At 32.4% G+C, this 18,254-nt stretch overlaps 1 protein-coding gene across 2 annotated transcripts in view; it reads right to left on the bottom strand.

The window, feature by feature from the left end:
• Fur2 (furin-like protease 2) overlaps positions 1 to 18,254 on the bottom strand; it is a 1,527,485-nt gene that overhangs the window by 10,603 nt on the left and 1,498,628 nt on the right. For both annotated transcript variants that reach the window (XM_081733991.1, XM_081733993.1), the window contains exons 17-20: positions 16,804 to 17,080; positions 14,076 to 14,275; positions 12,331 to 12,609; positions 9,305 to 9,483 (exon numbers count right to left, since the gene is read on the bottom strand). In XM_081733991.1, the coding sequence (XP_081590117.1) occupies positions 9,305 to 9,483; positions 12,331 to 12,609; positions 14,076 to 14,275; positions 16,804 to 17,080 (935 nt within the window). The remainder of the gene's footprint in view (positions 1 to 9,304; positions 9,484 to 12,330; positions 12,610 to 14,075; positions 14,276 to 16,803; positions 17,081 to 18,254) is intronic.

Genomic DNA, 18,254 nt, shown 5'->3' with positions numbered 1-18,254 from the left:
TTTTCTTCTCTTTCCATTTTTCGTATCTTCACTCATAATTGAGTTAGTCTATGGCCCTGGACTTTTGATACATGCGGTATTCTCTGCGCTATCAGAAAACCAGCCTCAATGATGTAGAGGTAGGAAGGTGCACCATCACGATACTACCTTCACCAGCAAACCACCACCGCTATAGTGATCCCTCTTATTGGTGTTTGGCGGATACTATCTTCTGTCAAACTCTCGTCTGATAAATATACGTCGAAAATTGTCTTGTTAGCTGAACCCTGGTTCATCCGCGAACAGAACGTGCGACCATTGAAGCTGAGTCCAGTCAATATGTTGGCAACACCATTTCAGATGGTGTTTTCGTGGCGCTGGGATGGAAAGAGAGATCTGTCGTGAAAACTCCGAGGCAAAATACATTTTAACACAATCCGCCTGCAGCCGCCGCAAACTCTCGAACTCAGTTAATGTAAGCACACGATGTGGGAGGGGGGGAGGGGTCTGGTAGTTAGAGCTAGACAGCAGTCATCGTATGGACTTTTGGCCTCACCACAACCTTGGCCAGGACTTCGCGACACATCAACTGATTGCTCAAATTGATTTTATACGTGTAATTAATATATTTTGATATATTCATGGTTCTAGATGCTCGAATCCTGCCCTGCCCTGCCTCTGCTCGACCAAATCTGTGTGTATCCATATGCTATTTGTAAGCCATGACCGTGTCAACCAAGCATTACTAGCAAGGAACAATACAGGTAACTATTATAAACAGCTTGTTACTCGAACTGGTGCAATGATTGCCATGCAGATAAGATGATGCTACGACCACATTACGTCATTCCGCTCACTTTGCATAACATTCTTTTGACCCCCTGTTCATAATATTCTGGGAATTTTGCCGTTTGTATTATCGAATAAAATTTTTTGTCCCTATAATTCTGCACATGTATGTATATTGAAAACAATATATACTTGCGAAAATCGAAATGTCTTAGATTATCGACACGATTCTAATTAATTTCTACTACAGTCGAGGAATTTAGTTAGAAACAACATTCTAATTTTAAGAAGGTAAAAACTACGACGAAGACTAAAACCCAGCCACGCTCAAACACGCAACAAACAGCACTGTTATTGCAACTCAGTCAAGGTGTTAGTCATATAATTTGAAATCCTACCGGATATACATCTATAATGGAGCTCTTCAAATTTGATAATTTACTCGAACGAAGGTTTTGGTAACATAAAACTCTCCACAAAGCTGGAATTAAATCATAACTCAAAATAAAAATAATAAATCAATTTAACAGCTATATATATATATATATATATATATATATATATATATATATATATGCACACACACACACACACACACACACACACACACAAAAATCAGTTGTACCATTATACTTTTATTTGCACAGATAATATTTATTAGACATTTAGTAGCTTAAGTTGAAATGTTCAAAATTATTTAACATGTCGTTGAAAAAATATGTTTCACTCATATAAGTTGGCACTAAGCACTCGTTAAAGACTTAACATACATGATCTCTGTTTCTGGAATTGCTTTCAATCATAACACAAACTCCAAGTAGATATGTATATTGTTAATTTTACTCATTTTTATTTTATTCTACATATCGAAGGCTAAAAAAATGTATCTTCTGTTTAATTGTGGACTGCATAATTGTAAATAACTCTAGAATGGATTAACGGAAAAGTCTTATATCTGGCAGTGTTGTAGTTTAATGTCAGATGTTCTGTAATTACATTGTATTTCGAAAATGCTTTCATTTTTTTCTTTTGTATAGATAGCATGAGTGAAGCAACATGGTTCCAAGGCTAACATCTGAAGAAAGGAAGACAGTCTTGAGGTGTTGCATGAAGTGTGAAATCATCAGTGAGGTGCAACGAAAATGAGGGAATGAACCTGGAACACAACCACCAATACGTTTAACAATTGGCTGAATTCGTGATAAATTTGAAGTCAATGGTTACGTCACAGATCTGTGCAAAAATCATTCTAGACAACCTTCATAACAAAAAGTTCTGCTAAATCCCGTTAGAACAATTTACTCGCTTACCACAAAAGTATAGTTTTTCCGTGGAATTGGCATGAGTCGCGCAAATATTCGTCGCATTTTGAGGACTGCAAAGTGTAAGATTTACATTCCAATGCCAAAAGCAGTAACTTCTCTGAGCTTTTGTAGAGAGTTTAATGTTACCTAAACTGTACAATTTAAGAAATTGAAAAGAAAATATCCTTAATTCTAATTCATTCTTCAATTGAAACACATAAAATTTATATATATATATATATATATATATATATATATATATATTTGAAATTAATACCCAGAATATAAATTTCCTATATTTGTGGTATTATTTGTATTATATAATTTTGAAATCACGTTTCTGTAAGTATCCCTATTATTTAAGACAGCTATTCTGGCATTTAATTTGTAATCTGTTGATGTCTTCTATAATTGATTGATGTATCAGGTAATTTACTGATATTTTTTTCTATATCTTCCACGAGAAATAGTGTAGCCTGCACGAAAGCAATTGAATAAAAAGGTATAATGGCTTTTGTATGAAATATTGTTAATGGAACTTCAAAGTAGTACTGAAAGAAGTAGAATCATACTAGAAGGTTTGGTAGTACGAATTTCGAGAACTCTTTCGCAGCTTTATAATTAGCGTACACCCTTTGGTCCAGAATACCAAGGTTCGATTCTTGGTGAAGCTCATGTTATTCGGATCCTACGTTAAGCTGTAGATTCATGTCTCATATAGCCTTGGTTGTGCTGAACGGGAAGTAATCTCCAAATCTATGAATCAATTAATGTCGAATTTCTCCATTTAGAAATATGTATTATAAATATTCATTTTTACTGTTTATTTTTGGTGTACCATGAGTCCGAGCATTTTTTTTTTTTTTACAGTAATATTAAATTTAACTGTAATTACTCCAGTTTCATTATTTTCAATGGAAAACACAAAACAATACACGATGTAACATTTATATGTATTTACTACTATCAACCATATATAAATTCTAAGTTTCTATGGTTGAAAATTGGTACCAATCTACATACTAAATAATTTATGTTAATGTTTTGATTCAAATTCGAGATTAAATATAGTACCTTAACACTTTTTAACCGTTTAATGGTTATCCTATTAGAAATCCTACATATAGTAACTAATATTGTTAGAAACTTGAATATATATATATATATATATATATATATATATATATATATATATATATATTTACTACTATACCCCTATGTTTACTTTGAATGATTATAAACATTTATTTTCTAAAGATGGTTTCGCTTCATAATTCATTATTAAAGAAGAAATATTCCGGATTAAATCTAAAATCTTCATGCAAATGATGACTCAATTTATTTATTTACTTTTGTGTCATTTCATACAATGACGTCACCTGACCTCACTTTTATGGGTGTTTATCTGCAGAGATACCTGAAAGCCCTGATGAAGAGCGGTCATTTGAAGAAAAGAACAACCGAAGCTTTGACCAAATAGCGGAGATAATGTTACGTTTTCACTCTGAGTGAGAATCGCGTTGCCCGTCCTGTCTCTGTACCGAGATTTTTCACCTCACTCCGTCTATATTTTTAGACATCCCAAGGAGTTAAAACTAATGGCACTAAAAGTTTTGGTTCAGGCACTAAAGACTATAAAGCTTGTGGGTAAGTTCCATATTTTATTTGGATCCAGTTCCTCTCAAAGCGTACTTTTTTGCGATACAAAATTTGTGTTGCATTCTAACAGGAAAGAAGAGAAGAGAAATCTGTCTACACGTAATTCTTTATTTAACAGATGCTCACGATAGGCTCTTACATCACACAACTACAAAGAACTCGATGCCTATACGAAGTTCAAGTTGTACATTATATACGTTTTCCTGGGTCACTGCATATTCAGGACGATTACAAATAAATTATACTGCCGTATATAAGAACACCTCTACAAAAATTACACACATATTCACATTTAAGGGTCTTCACTACAGCGAAATTAAACTACCGCTAATTTTAAAGATTTTCTGTAATACCTTCAAAACAAATAAAAAATATTCGTAAAGCAGAAACGTAGTGAAATAGATAATATGATTTTGCATGTGATACCGTTATCACAACTCATCTATCTGCTTTCGATTTGCAACTGTAGATAGATTTAACATTTTTTGCGGGTTCTGTAAATAGCAGCATACCAAAAGCAGATAGGTGAATTATGGTAAAGGTATCACATGCATAATCGTGTTGTCTAGTTCACTACGTTTCTGCTTTTCGAATATTTGTTTTGAAGATATTACAGAAAAACTAAAATTAGCGGTAGTTTAATTTCGCCGTAGTGAAGACTCTTAATTTTATATTCACAGTTTATTTTGCTCTCCAACGGATTAAGTTCAGCTAAAATTACTCCTGTTCTCCTATTGTCAATGGAAAACACAAAACAAAACAGTTAGAAAGAATGGATATCAAATTTAACATTATTTGAAGGTTAAGACTATCACACGTTCCTGTGTTCTGGGAATAGTTCCAGACTTCAGAGGATTTTAAAGTAAAATCTATATGCTTTGTGATTGAAGTTGAAAAGCGTCCTCGGATTCATTGATACACTCACATACGTATATATATATATATATATATATATATATATATATATATATATAAATACTAATTCAGCATGTACAACCACTTCTAACATTAGATTTCTTGTATTGTTATTACTGTATTCGCCTAACTTATTTTAGTATGCTGCAAGATACAAAAAGCAGTGTACAAATAGTTACTATTTTTCTCATGCTAAATGGCCGTATTGTCGGTCAAGAAAAATATGGGCGAAACAGTGAAGAATAGAGATGCAATAAAGCCGGCTTTTTTGGGAAAAAAACGAGAATTTTGGAAATTTTGGCTTTTTTCAACTTCATGATTTTTCTATCTAAATAGCTTTCTTATAGTATATTCTATAGTTAGATGAAAATTCCATGACCTGAATGTGATATTTCGCTCTGAAATTCACCATCAAGATGGATGGAGCACATGTTTTACGAATTAAAGCTAACATGAAGAATGTAGTATTTGAGGGTAATTTTAGAGGCTATTTAACTTTATTTTAACTTTTAAGTTATCGACATCTTTTTTCTTCTCTAGTTTGTCATCCGTGTTTCATTTCTAAGAGCTTTTAGTACTCTAGCTTCTAGCGCAAAAGTTAAACTTGCCCGTTTTTCTATTTATCCGTCAAAGCGTACGTGTTTCAATATATCCGTCAAACCGTACTTCCACATTTCTATTATACTGTAGCTGTGAAGTGATTTAGCAATAATTTATCCGGACACAACCTTGAATACCAATTTATATAAATAATCAGTAGCGGATTTAGAAAAGTACTTTAGGAGGTTTTTTTCTGATTGTTTCGTTTCCTAAAAAGTCCTAATTTTATTTGGGAAGTGCTTGAAGTTTATGAGTACAGGCATAACTAATATTTCGTTTCGTTTATATGTTTAGCAATAATCTTCCGGATACAACTTTAAAAATCATTTTATACTGAGAATCAGTGGCGGATTTAGAAAAGTATTTTGGGAAGGGTTTCTTACTAATGTTTAGTTTTTTTAAACATTCGTAACTTTTATTTGACGGGAGCAGTTAAAGTTTATGAGTAAAGGCATAAATAATAGATATTTCGTTTGTTGCAGACATTCCGTAACTTTGGGGAACGGGCTTCAGTCCGAAAGACCGCTCCCCTAACCTTCGCAAAACCGTCACTGCTGGTAATTAGTAATAATAACGATTTAAAAACAATAAAAAAGGAAGTCGCCCAACTCACAGTGCACGCACTATTTCTACATTCACAGATGGAATGAAGAAAAGCTTTGTCAGAATGGTCGAATGCTGGTTGAATCCTGGACTTCCCGATAGAAGCGCAAAAGCCAATCACTCAGTCATGTTTGTTGTGCAGTTTTATTTTCGTAGTCTTTCTTTTTTTTTTTTTGGGGGGGGGGGGTCCGTAATGATATGTTGAATCCCTCTTGTTAAAAATTCAGAAAACTTGAGGATTGGGTAAACTGTGATGGTGGTTCTATAAAACTTAACTGTAGAATTTCAAGAATATACAGAACCAAAAGCTCTAGATGTGCAGCCTTTAAGTGTATCATATAAATCTAAGTATTTCTCTTATGTTTTATTTTAATTTTATTTTGTTTCAAAAAGAGGGTATGGAATATTTTGAAGTAAAAATACTACATACTATTTTGCTAGTTATTTGTGTATTCTTTAAAAAGAAGTGTTTACTTTTAGGGTTGACTGATTTACACCAACTTTTTTTTTAATAACTGGTTTAAACCACAAAAATAAAAAGAATGAAAAATGCGAATCGTGTGAACTTCATGGTAACGTTTCCAGATATCAAACCACCTGCAATAGTTTTATTTCCCTTTCACCTTTTAATCAAGGTGTCCCATGTTCAATTCTCGGTCGAACCACAATCCTTTTTTCATGCGTAACCCAAGTAGCGGTTGGGATGTCAGTTTAAGCGAAAGTCTTCTCCTTGATAATCTCGGTATTTCGTAAGGTTGTTAAGCCTAAATATACGAAACAAACCAAATTGTATATTTCTACATGCCTAAATGCGTGTTGTTTTATAAAGAAGCCAATATTGCTTAAATATATTGATAGAAATTGGCAAAATTTATCGATTGCCTACGTAGCTTCCAACATTAGCTTGGATTGGACTTTCAATGATATCTACGTACCGGTACTAAATTTGTAATTTAATACCTCAGTTTTAGCGTACTGATTATGGTACGTTGACCTTTAAATTTTACATGCAAAGCAATAACAGGATTTTCCCGTTATTGTCTTACATTTCAAGTAATGACGGGATTTTCCCAATGGCTAGGGCGGGAGATTCTCAACTTAAGAAATTTACTGACCGCACTTCTTTAAGCTTATGGGAGTTCTTCCGGCATAACCCCGCTGTTGCATAATAACATCAAGGCGAAACAAACTTAGGCTATTTCTGTGAATATGTAATATAAATACATAAAGCAAAAAATCTAAGTCAAAAAAGCCTGGTTTAAACCAAAAAAGCCTGGTTTAAACATCCCCCAAAAAACGGGTTTTTGGCATATTCAAAAACAACCACGGTTCTTGCCAACTCTGCTTACTTTTGTATATAGGAGGTTAAAAAATTCTTATTATATACATTGGTTAATCCTGTGGAATTCATAATGTAAATATGTTGTAGAAAAATTGTTTGAAATATTTTTTCGAAATTCATAGTTTATTTTCGATGTTTTATATTATTATCAGCATCAACCACTAATTAAATATTTTTTTGTGTGATAGAGAAGCGATACAAAGTCTATTTTATCAATTTAAAGCAGTATTTTGAAAAAAGCCCAAAATTTCCGAAGCAAAAAAGCAAAGCAGAAAAAACCGAGTTTTTTTTCCAAAAAAGCCGGTTTTTTTCCGAGCCCTTGCATCTCTAGTGAAGAATATTCTAACGAATACGACAGACAACAGATGAACAAGATACCAAGAAGCAGAAGAATAATATAAGAGGTTTCATTAACTTATTTAAGAAGAATCAGCAACCAAATGGGAATGATAAGGGTATCTAAACGAGAAGGAATTAATAAAATATCAAAATCAGTAATCTAAACTGCAAACAAACTTAGCTCACATAAAGAGAATCTGTGTTTGGAATACATACTGTTACAAGCAAAACTGTTTTATTAATAACTTCGAAACGAATCCTTCAATGTGAATACAGTTTTCTTTAATGTAAATAAGATCTATTTCTTTATAAACTACCGGAAACTGCATTCTAAATCACCCACTTGCTCGAAAGTTGAAGGAATAAGTAGGAGGTGTGCGTTTTTGCTGATGACCGTGTAAATTACAATTGTAGAAAAATTTGAAAAAAAAAAAAAAAAAAAAAAAACCGAAAAGAAACTATTAAAAGAAGGATTAACGAACAAACTAAATAAACAAGGATAAGGTATGATAGAGTACTTGATACAAACAAATATAACATGCAAATTCTTCACAAATACAAGTGTTATTTCAAAAGAACTAAAGGACCTGTAGTAATAAGCCACAACTTACACAAGTTTCAAACAAAAATCTTATTTGCAAAATTAATTCAGAGAGAGCAAGATGTAACTGGTGCTGTCACCAACTCAATGCTGACTGTCTAAATTTGTGAGCTCCATTCACCTAACAGAATTTTTCCACCTACAATAGTTACAGCTAGATATACAAACTATTTTTTCCCATTAATCCCCGTGATAGAAACTACATTTCACAGAGTGGTTGGAAAGTGAGTTACAACTAGATATACAAACTATTTTTTCCCATTAATCCCCGTGATAGAAACTACATTTCACAGAGTGGTTGGAAAATAAGTCTAGTACATGCTGTAGAATATGCTGAAAATAGATACATGTCTCACTAACTTGTCATAAATTTAGTCGGCTAAGTTACTATACTTTTCATATTCACAAGTCAAACCTTCCCAAGAAATTTACGAAACAATTTTTGATGATAATAACATTCATATTTCGAGAAAATACTACCATTGAAGAACAGAAACAAACTTAGACCACATAAAGGAAATCTGCAACGTAAGTTCGGGAAGTGTAGTCATAAGCAAAGCTGCTTTAATTGGTAACTTCCAAATGAATCCTTCAATATGAATTGAGTCTTCTTGAGTTACTGTTATACAACATGTAGGAGAAGCATTGAAGAATGTAGTGTCAAAATAGAGCGTGTAGGTTTATTAATCGGTCGTAATATTATATTATATTATATTTTATATATATATATATATATATATATATAGCTGCAGAATACAATTAAATCGCCATACACTTCACAGGTCAACCATATTGTGTGTAATTGGCTCGTTTCTTTTTAAAAGATCAAGCAGTTGCCCCCTGCTTGATCTCTAACTATACACGAGAAACACATAATTTTCATGTTATCTATATTGAAACACATGAAATACAGATAACTTCATTCTATTGTTACGTATTAATCTACAGAAGCAGAACAAATTATAGTGAATTTAGTGAGAAACCAACAAAGGCATACTTTTTTTCCGAAGAAAAAAGAAACAAAAAAACTTGAGAGTGCAATCAATAAGAATACACAATAGTAATAATTGCATATAAAAGCAGCAATTACCAGTACGAACATCTACAGAAAATCTGTCTCCATTTTTTTTTTTTTTTTTAAATAAATAATGTAATTTTATTAAGAGATCTTACCTGTAGTACTGCAAATATTATTGCAAACAATGCAACTACTGCTGCACAAACAGTGGCAGCTAGCGCCGTTACTGTACTAAAAGGTGCATCATGATAGGCCACAGAATACTCCACCACTTCTTGTTCAGCGCCAGCTGCTATTCTTCTTTTGCCGGCCGGAGATGAATTTTGACATTCTCCTTGAAGAAGAAGAAAAAAAAAACGAATAAAATAAAAGAAAAACTTTAATTTTTAATCGAACAAATTAAAATAATAAAACCATACCAAATATATATGTCTACACTGTTCATAATGACTAACACAAAACAAAATTAATATCCTATTTCTTAAGTATATTAAATTAATTTTTATGATGTTATTTTTTGCCTTTTAAAACTTCGTATCTATTTATCTAAGTGGAACGAGTAAGTTTATGCAAACAATAGTAACTCAAATAAGAATATTTCTTTAATGAAGAGCATATATAGTTTAGCTGCATATATATCAATTGACTCGCTACACACTCCTAAAATTCGTTTAAAATTAAATACAATCTATTTAATTATCCAGTGCCTTTGCATACAACAAAGAACTACAACGGAATAATATACTATGTGGAACTTCAACATTTCACTAACATACCAAATAACTTTATATTGTAATATACTTTAGTCTCTCTCGAAGACAGACAAAATATATTTATATGTATAGCCATTGCTAAGCAATGTACAGTCAGAAACAACAATAAGTATAGATTGAAGGTATAAGAAATGATAGCTCCAACCTATACTTAATATTGTTTCTGACTGTACAATCGCGAGGAACAGCCTATTCACGTCTTCCTGAAACGTTCACACGAAAAACTTATTTGAGTATTTTAGAAACTTCTAGAAAAAACAAAGTATTTTAATAACCGAAATCTGTAATTAAAAAGTTACTCATTTCGAAGTACAAGTAAAAGCAGCCAACGAAAGGTAACAGATTTTTGAACGCGACTGCTTAGTCAGGTTTTTTCTAGTCTGTGGAAATACTTAAAGCACATTTCGACATAAGCACATTTAGAAGCTTTCGGATATTTTAAAATATTTTCATCTTTTATGGCGAGGAACTGTTTTGAGAAATTACTAAATAAAAAGTTCCAGATAATGAAACAAGACAGGACAAATATCAACAAATACAGCTCTGAGAGAAGAGAGAGCACTGATGAAAGGAGCCAAAGCCCGTAATAGACAAAATCACAACAGAAATGGCATGAATAGGTACATATACACTGACTCTATAGGGTGATGAAACTCTAGAGAGAAAAAAAAGTCGAAAAGAGGAGAAATTATGTCGATCTTCACGAAACATAGAAAAAAGAAGTACCAACTACTATGCTGCATTAACAAGCATAGTACTTCTTACATACGACAAGTATAGTAATGCATACAACAGTAACAAGCAAATTTGTTGAATTCATTTTACAACATGTAATTAAGGAGAAAATATACGAAAATGCTTTGAAGAAAGGAGGTCGATATGTCTCATATTTGCACTAAGGCAAGTAATTGTAAAAGAGCAGGGAATTCGGCAAACTGTTAGTCACAACATTCATAGATCTAGAGAACGCATATGACACGATAGAAGCACACACACGGATAGAACTTCAACAAACTGAAACGGAGAAGAAACAATAAAATGAATCAATTTACTGAACTCGATAAAGACTATCAGGAAAGTGGAAATGTTTTATCAAACGAGAAACATCATGCGTTCAAACATGAAAGAAGAAAAAGTTACCTAAGGAATTTCTATAGGTGAAAATGATAGGAAAACGAGGCCAGGAGTAATGCCAAGGAACAGACGGTAAATGAAATACAAAAGGATACGAATAAAAAGATAATAAAATGCGAGATGATCATGGATGAAAACTGATGAAATTTAAGAAGTCATTAGAAAAAGAGCTTGTAACACGTAGACTGCGGTAGGATGTTCGAATCAGGCATTAATGACGTAATTATTTTTATTTGAACTCCATGTATTATTGTTATTTGTGTTATGCTAGATGACCAGTAAAAATCAACAATTGTTCAAATACTAAATTTACTAAATTTATGTTTTCAACAATGGCTATCCATCACTAACAATGTTTCAATTTATGAGACATTTTCCAAACAGAAAGGATATTTTGCACAACTCTAGGTCAGTGGTATAGTATTGAATGAACAAGGGAAAAGTACCACCGCCTTAGAATTTAAAAAACACCTTTCTACGAAATTTCGCAGAAATTTGATCTCCTCCTCCGAGGGACTGAAGGTTTGCTTATCATGTTTTGTACTGTCTTATGATGTAAGACCATAGAGAACAGCAGTTACTTAGGCTACTTAGGCTGATAAAATTTCAATGGGTGTCTACGAAAATTAGACAATACAAGCAAAAAAGATGATTATCTGGAAAAATTCTGTTTCTTATGAAAAAAAGGCTATTATTGAATACTGCCTACACTTTCACGTAAAAAAGAATAAATAAATGAATTTAAAAAAATAAGATTTACAGTTTTTCTCGTGTGTTTAGACTAAAAGCAAGAACGAAAATTAAAATTCATTGACAAAACTCGTAATTTGATAACATGCTGTGTAATATCACGTTATTGAAGGATGGAATGTTTTCACCTCAAAAGTCTAAGTTATAGAATCTCAGAAGGACTTGCCGAAAGAACTAGTAGTGTTATACTAATTATTTTCTTTCGCTTTTGTAAGACTGTACTTTCAAGGATAGTATCAAAAATTTATCTGTATAATTTATTATCGTTTATTTCCAACATAGATATTTTGTAGTTAGAGGCACAGTTTTTACTTCTAGTAAATGTTGCATGCTGTAATTTTACAAACTAGTGTTTAATGATTGGTTTTCCGTCAACAAAGAAAATAGGGAAGCGTAAGAGCCCAGTAGAGAGTTTGGTTGTTCTGAATATCAATCATTATTGATATATTGAAAGCATTATTTGTGTTTAAATCAGTTTATATCACAATATTTTCAATATACGATAATTTTATTGTTGAACATACCTGTACTTTTATCACAGGTGCAGCAATTCGTTTCTTTCTTCGTTTGTCCAGGTTGACAACAGGGAACACACTGATTATTCAAGCGATCGAGATGTAATGGGAAAGAACACGACAGACAGTTCAATTCTCCTGGACCTGAGCACGTATGGCATGTCGACTGACAAGGTTTACATAATTGGGTTGCAGGGTCATAGTACTGTGATCCTAAACATTCCATACATAAGCCACCTTCTAACATATAGCGCGGAGGACATGACGTACATTGTAATGGTCCTTCACCTGAAAAGTCACACAAATAATATTATAAACAGCATATTAAACTAGTAATATAAGTAAACGTGACAAACAGTGTACCACAGTATATATATAATCTTTTTCACGATTTGGCAATTCACTACATTTACAATATTAAAGAAGATTTTATTATAGAGTACACCACCTGAAGAACAATCTTATCATTAACTCAAGAGATACTCACCTTGCCCTTGTAACCTATAGTCAACTTCAAGCAAACATGTAAAACGTGAATTTTCATTACCAGCTGTGAACATTGTGAAAACATAGGTACAAGATTTTAGTACGAATATAATGTATGGAAATTACATGTGAATATAGAACAAGTTAAAAGTATTTACACGGTGTAATAAAAACTTCTTAATGCTCCACAGCATACACGTCTTAAATCTTTGTACTACTTCTTTCGTAGTTGGTGGAGATTGTAAAAGTATCAATATTATTCCAACTTCTATCTAGAATTCTTATGTCGAAATTTAATTTTGATTTCTTCGTTTGAACAAAAACTATCTTGCATGTACGACTTTAAGATTGTTGATTATCTTTTGATCACTTCCACTTTATTGATGTATTTTGTGTCTTTCAGGAGTTTAGAAAGACCCAATGTTTAGATATTGTTGTGTTTGCTTCAGCTTAACTACAGACACAGAAAAGCAAGATAAATATCTTTTGAACATTCGTATTATTACAAAATTGTCGAAATTTTCCAAGTTCATATCAAGTAGGGCCCATACTAAGTTATCACAACTTTTCTGTCTCCATATAAATACTATAATAAGATTGTAGTACGAAATAAACATAAATGTTTAATGTAGATTTTTTAAAAGTATGTACAGCCTATATTTTAAAACCTATAGCGAAACACCTACATCGCTTTACTCAATATGCACCTTTTACCCTCAATATTCTTATGTAACAAGGCTAATGACTACAGCAGAAACAGTTTCAATAAGTAAAAATACGTCTGGTTTTGATTTGTTTAATCCAAGGATATATTTAAATGTGCAAGCCAAAAAATATATCAGACAAGGGTCATTTTACCTTTCTCTTTTTGTATAGAAATCCAAATGCAAATCAATGCAAATCAATGCAAATATATGTACTGGGACTGAATGTCATTGCCTGTATTAAATTCTACCTTAACTTTTCTAATTTACTGAGTCAATTAAACATTTGATTTATCTCTTTACTTCTTGTTATAAAAACAAGGCGCGAGCTGAAGGTTATAAGCTTCCAAAATCGAGAAAAACGTACAATTGGAAAATACATAATTAAATATTTACTATCATACGTCGTATTGTTCTCTTAAATAATGTCAATCATTCAGATCACATTTAGATATATGGCAGCTTAGATATGTCACACTCACATTCGGTGCACATGAATTGGAAATAATAACCTAAGATTGTAGAATGGTTCTAGAATGTAATCAATGGTTCTAGAATACTTACCTTTACACGTTCTGCAGTAATGGTGACATTTTTGGCATCCAAAATCGGTTTTGAAAAATCCTTCAGGACATTCTGGATGGCATTCACCTGCAGCGAGTTGCCATCCTTTAGGACACGTAACACACTGATCCTTACGAGGACCACTACATGTTGTACAAGCAACGTAACACCTAGTACACACACCGCGGTCGCTGTAGTATCTGCAATATTAAAAAATATCATAGCTCAGCACCTAAAAATGAATTTTTATACTGAAGTTTAAAATTAAACTGTTGGGAAAACGTTTAATATACGATAGTAATCATTAAGTACATGTAGCTTGTTATAAAGATAGGTGTGGTTTAGAAACAATCCGAAGTATCATAATTAGTAGGCGTTGGTTATCCATTACATAAAACACGTACAACAACGCGAAAATTCAAGGTTCTGTGACAAGAACGTCATGTATTTCAAGAAAGAAAAAAAAAAAAGAAAAAAGAAAAAAAAACTTACTCGTGCCTGCAACTATCATACTGAGAAACATAAGACTTTCACGAAATGCGTAAAAATGAGGAAAAAATGCCTCTGCATGAATTCTAACTACAAATAAGGCTACTCGAAATGCAAATGGGAATTTGATTTCAACATAATTGTACAATTACCTGCAAGTGAATTACTACAAGATGACAATACATGAATATTTCAACAATTAAAGAAGTATTGACAGAAGCTGATGAGAATAATTGGGCTTATTATTCCTAGTGAAATCTAGTTGAAGCAGCATGTACATTATTCGATGCAAAAACATGAATGGATCCGAATACCTAAACTAAACTACACTAAAGTAAAGTTCTGACGCAATAGCCAGGGCCAAGTAGGCGGCTTGAGGCATTCATGCTTTTTGGGGTGATGTGAGGTCAAGCACACAAGTTCTTCTTGCTGTTAAACTGCATATCTAAAATATAATACGATCCCGTTAAACAGAAAATAATTTCCCAAATAATTCTTAAAGTTAAAAGGACATACAGTCTTCGCAATTAACTGCTAAAATTATCAGGTGAATTTATGTCTATCCAACAAATACGCGTAACATTATTCTGCATCTTAGAAACGCGAACTCTCCTTCTCTCTTATATTTAAATAAAGATATTCATACATCTTAGTTCAGGCACTTTAAAATTTTAATTGGCAATACTTCTAAATACCTTTAGCTCCGAAACATGCATTTAAAAACCCACTTTCACGTGGAATTACCGTATATTTCTGAATTCAAGACGATTTTTTTGTCGCAATTTCATGCCTAAAAATATGGGATCGTGTTGCTTTTGTGACATATGATGTAAAGTTTTTTTTTTTTTTTTTATTTATTATTGAACAGAATCACGAGCTTTAAGCTCACTCCATCCCCCGCTTCCTCGTCTACTGCTTTACCTTTAAATATTCACAAATTCAGTGGACCTTTCCAGTGAAGAAGACTAAATGTCCAATTCAATGTGTCTGATTTGATTTTAGTGTAGTTTTATATATATATATATATATATATATATATATATATATATATATATATATATATATATATATATATATATATATATATATATATATATATATATATAAAACTACACTATATATATATATATATATATATAAATTTTGTAATCGTTTAAATACGGGGTATTTAACGTTACAAATATGGGGGCTGTCTTGAATTCAGAAATGTATGGTGTTTTTATTCTTAATATTTTTGGCACACAAACATCTCTAAACTGTAGAACACTGGTTACATTAGAAAACTTTGAAACAGCTAAATTGTTAGCGCTCTCACTTTGCAGTGGTGATTCCATTTCCTGTAAGAGTACATGTGTTTGGAATATCCTATTAAATTATGAAGGATAATACGGTTTCGGTATTCAAACGGAACGTTAAACTTCAAACAAATAGAGAGATCAATTCTTTTGCATCTTGAATACACAGTTATGCTTATTAGTTCGAATTGTGTATATTACAGTAGCGAGGCGCTTAAATTAAATCACAAAACTACCATAATATTGTATGATTTTTCAATGACAATATAATCTTTACAACATTTATGTAAATCATCTACAGTAAAATTTACAGCCATAAGTTTTCCGAAAGCAATGAAAATATTAAAACAATAGACAGGTTGTGTGAAAACAACAAGACTTTGAAACGAAATATAAACGCTTTTATAATTTTACACATTACAATATGCGTGAAACTTTGTCAATGAACTTTGTTTTTAACATATAACCCACTTGAGCATTGAATAAAGGTGTAACACAAACAAAAAATCAAACAGAAAAGAAATTCATGAATAACACAAAATATGATTTAGTTGATAGAAAAATTCTATAGTATACCAGTACTTCTGGAAAAGAGAAGAATGATAACTGATTTTGGTCTAAGAGTCAGTATTTCAATTCTAGGAGTTCAGAATTATATGACGCTTAAAACTAAGTACTTCTCATGGGCTGCCTCTGCATCTTACAATGTTCATCATATTTCGAAATTAAAAGAAATGAATTAGGAAGGTTATTTCAAAACATGCACAAAAATAAAATAAAATAAAATAAATAAAGAAAAAAAGACACTTCAAGTTACAGCCACTGATTGAGAGTTGTTCCAATTCGCTAGTATTACTATTACACTGTCAATCTTTGTAAATATACACTGAGCATGCGGTGTCACATGAAGTTCAGAAGAATTCATCATATACAACTGAACATACCCATCTGAACACGTTGCTCTACATTCTCCATTCTGCAGATGAAGATGATCCACACATGTTGTGCAATTTAGACGCGAAGAACATTTAAGACATGTATGAAGGCATGGCACACACAACCCATGCTCAACATAGAAACCGTCTGGACATGATGCCACACATTGAGATTGATGGAAAAGAAGAGACGAAGGACAGGATAAACAAGCTAACTCTGTAGCACCGTTGCATGTTTCACATGTTGAGTGACATGGTCGACATCTTCCACCATCATAAAATTCAGCTGAAATAAATCAATACATAAATTATATAAATTCCGACAAGCAACGATTATAGGTAGATATTCGTAAGTATTAATTAATAACTAAATTTAGTTTCATTATTCAAATATATACATTAATTTACTGGTATCAAAGTTGGAGTAGAGAAAGATTTATTAGCACTAACTGTTAAGATACAATTAATAACAATATACAGTAGGAAGATAACACTTCAGCTGAATTTATTGTTACACTCCAATATCTTATACAGTGGCTTATCTTCTAAATGCTAAACTACCAACGAAGGTGAATAAGATAACCAAGCATCACAACTTGAATATAACCTTAATTATTTTTATTTTTTTATACTCACTCAATGTCAGTAACTAATTAAATTATTTTTCAAATAATTTCACATACATTAATTAATTAACTGAATCAACAAAAACTGTCTTTCAACTGTTTCTAAATTTATTCAACGCTTCTTGATCTTCTTCCATACGGTATATACACTTTTCTTAAAATCATTACTACCCACATCACTACAATCATAACGTATTGAATTATCTTTAATCCTAGATGGATGGCTCAGCACAGGAGAGTATACATTGATGGGCCCCTTGTTTACGTCAGCAAGCATCTGAACTTCATAATTAGATTGGACTGAATTAAGTTTAGCTTCCTTTTCAGCAGCCAGGCTATATGAGATGTGAAACTACAGCTTAACGTGGAATCCAAACTACATGAGCCTTCGCCGGGAATCGAACCCGGGTCTCCCACGCCGAAGGCACGTACCCTATCCTGAAATTCTTAAGTCACCATGTTGAATTATAATACTAAAGTCGTTCCTACATCCTAAATTTTCCCTTCGTTTCTTCCTTGAAGACGTTTCGAACTATTTTTGACCGCAGTTTGCTGAGTATAAAGCAACTGTGTAAATCGGGATTGTAGGTTCAATTGCCTGTTGCACTTTTCATTGTCTATTGGAATAATGTCTAACAGATTGACCAGATAAGGAAAAGACAATTGAAAAATATCATGCCATTACATAGTTCATCCTTGATCCGTCTCCTTTCAACCCTGCGCTTCTCTTTTCTCCATTGTTCGTCTGTATATTTGAATCTACGCTTTTGTTCTGAATATAGGGGAGCGGCACTTATCATTACGAGCATTAGGTTCTCACGATACTCTTCAATG

The sequence above is a fragment of the Thermobia domestica genome, chromosome 12, assembly GCF_964235325.1.
Source record: "Thermobia domestica chromosome 12, izTheDome1.hap1.1, whole genome shotgun sequence".
NCBI lineage: Eukaryota > Metazoa > Arthropoda > Insecta > Zygentoma > Lepismatidae > Thermobia > Thermobia domestica.
The sequence above is the reverse complement of the archived record's forward strand: the minus strand, read 5'-3'. Positions and strand labels throughout refer to the sequence as shown.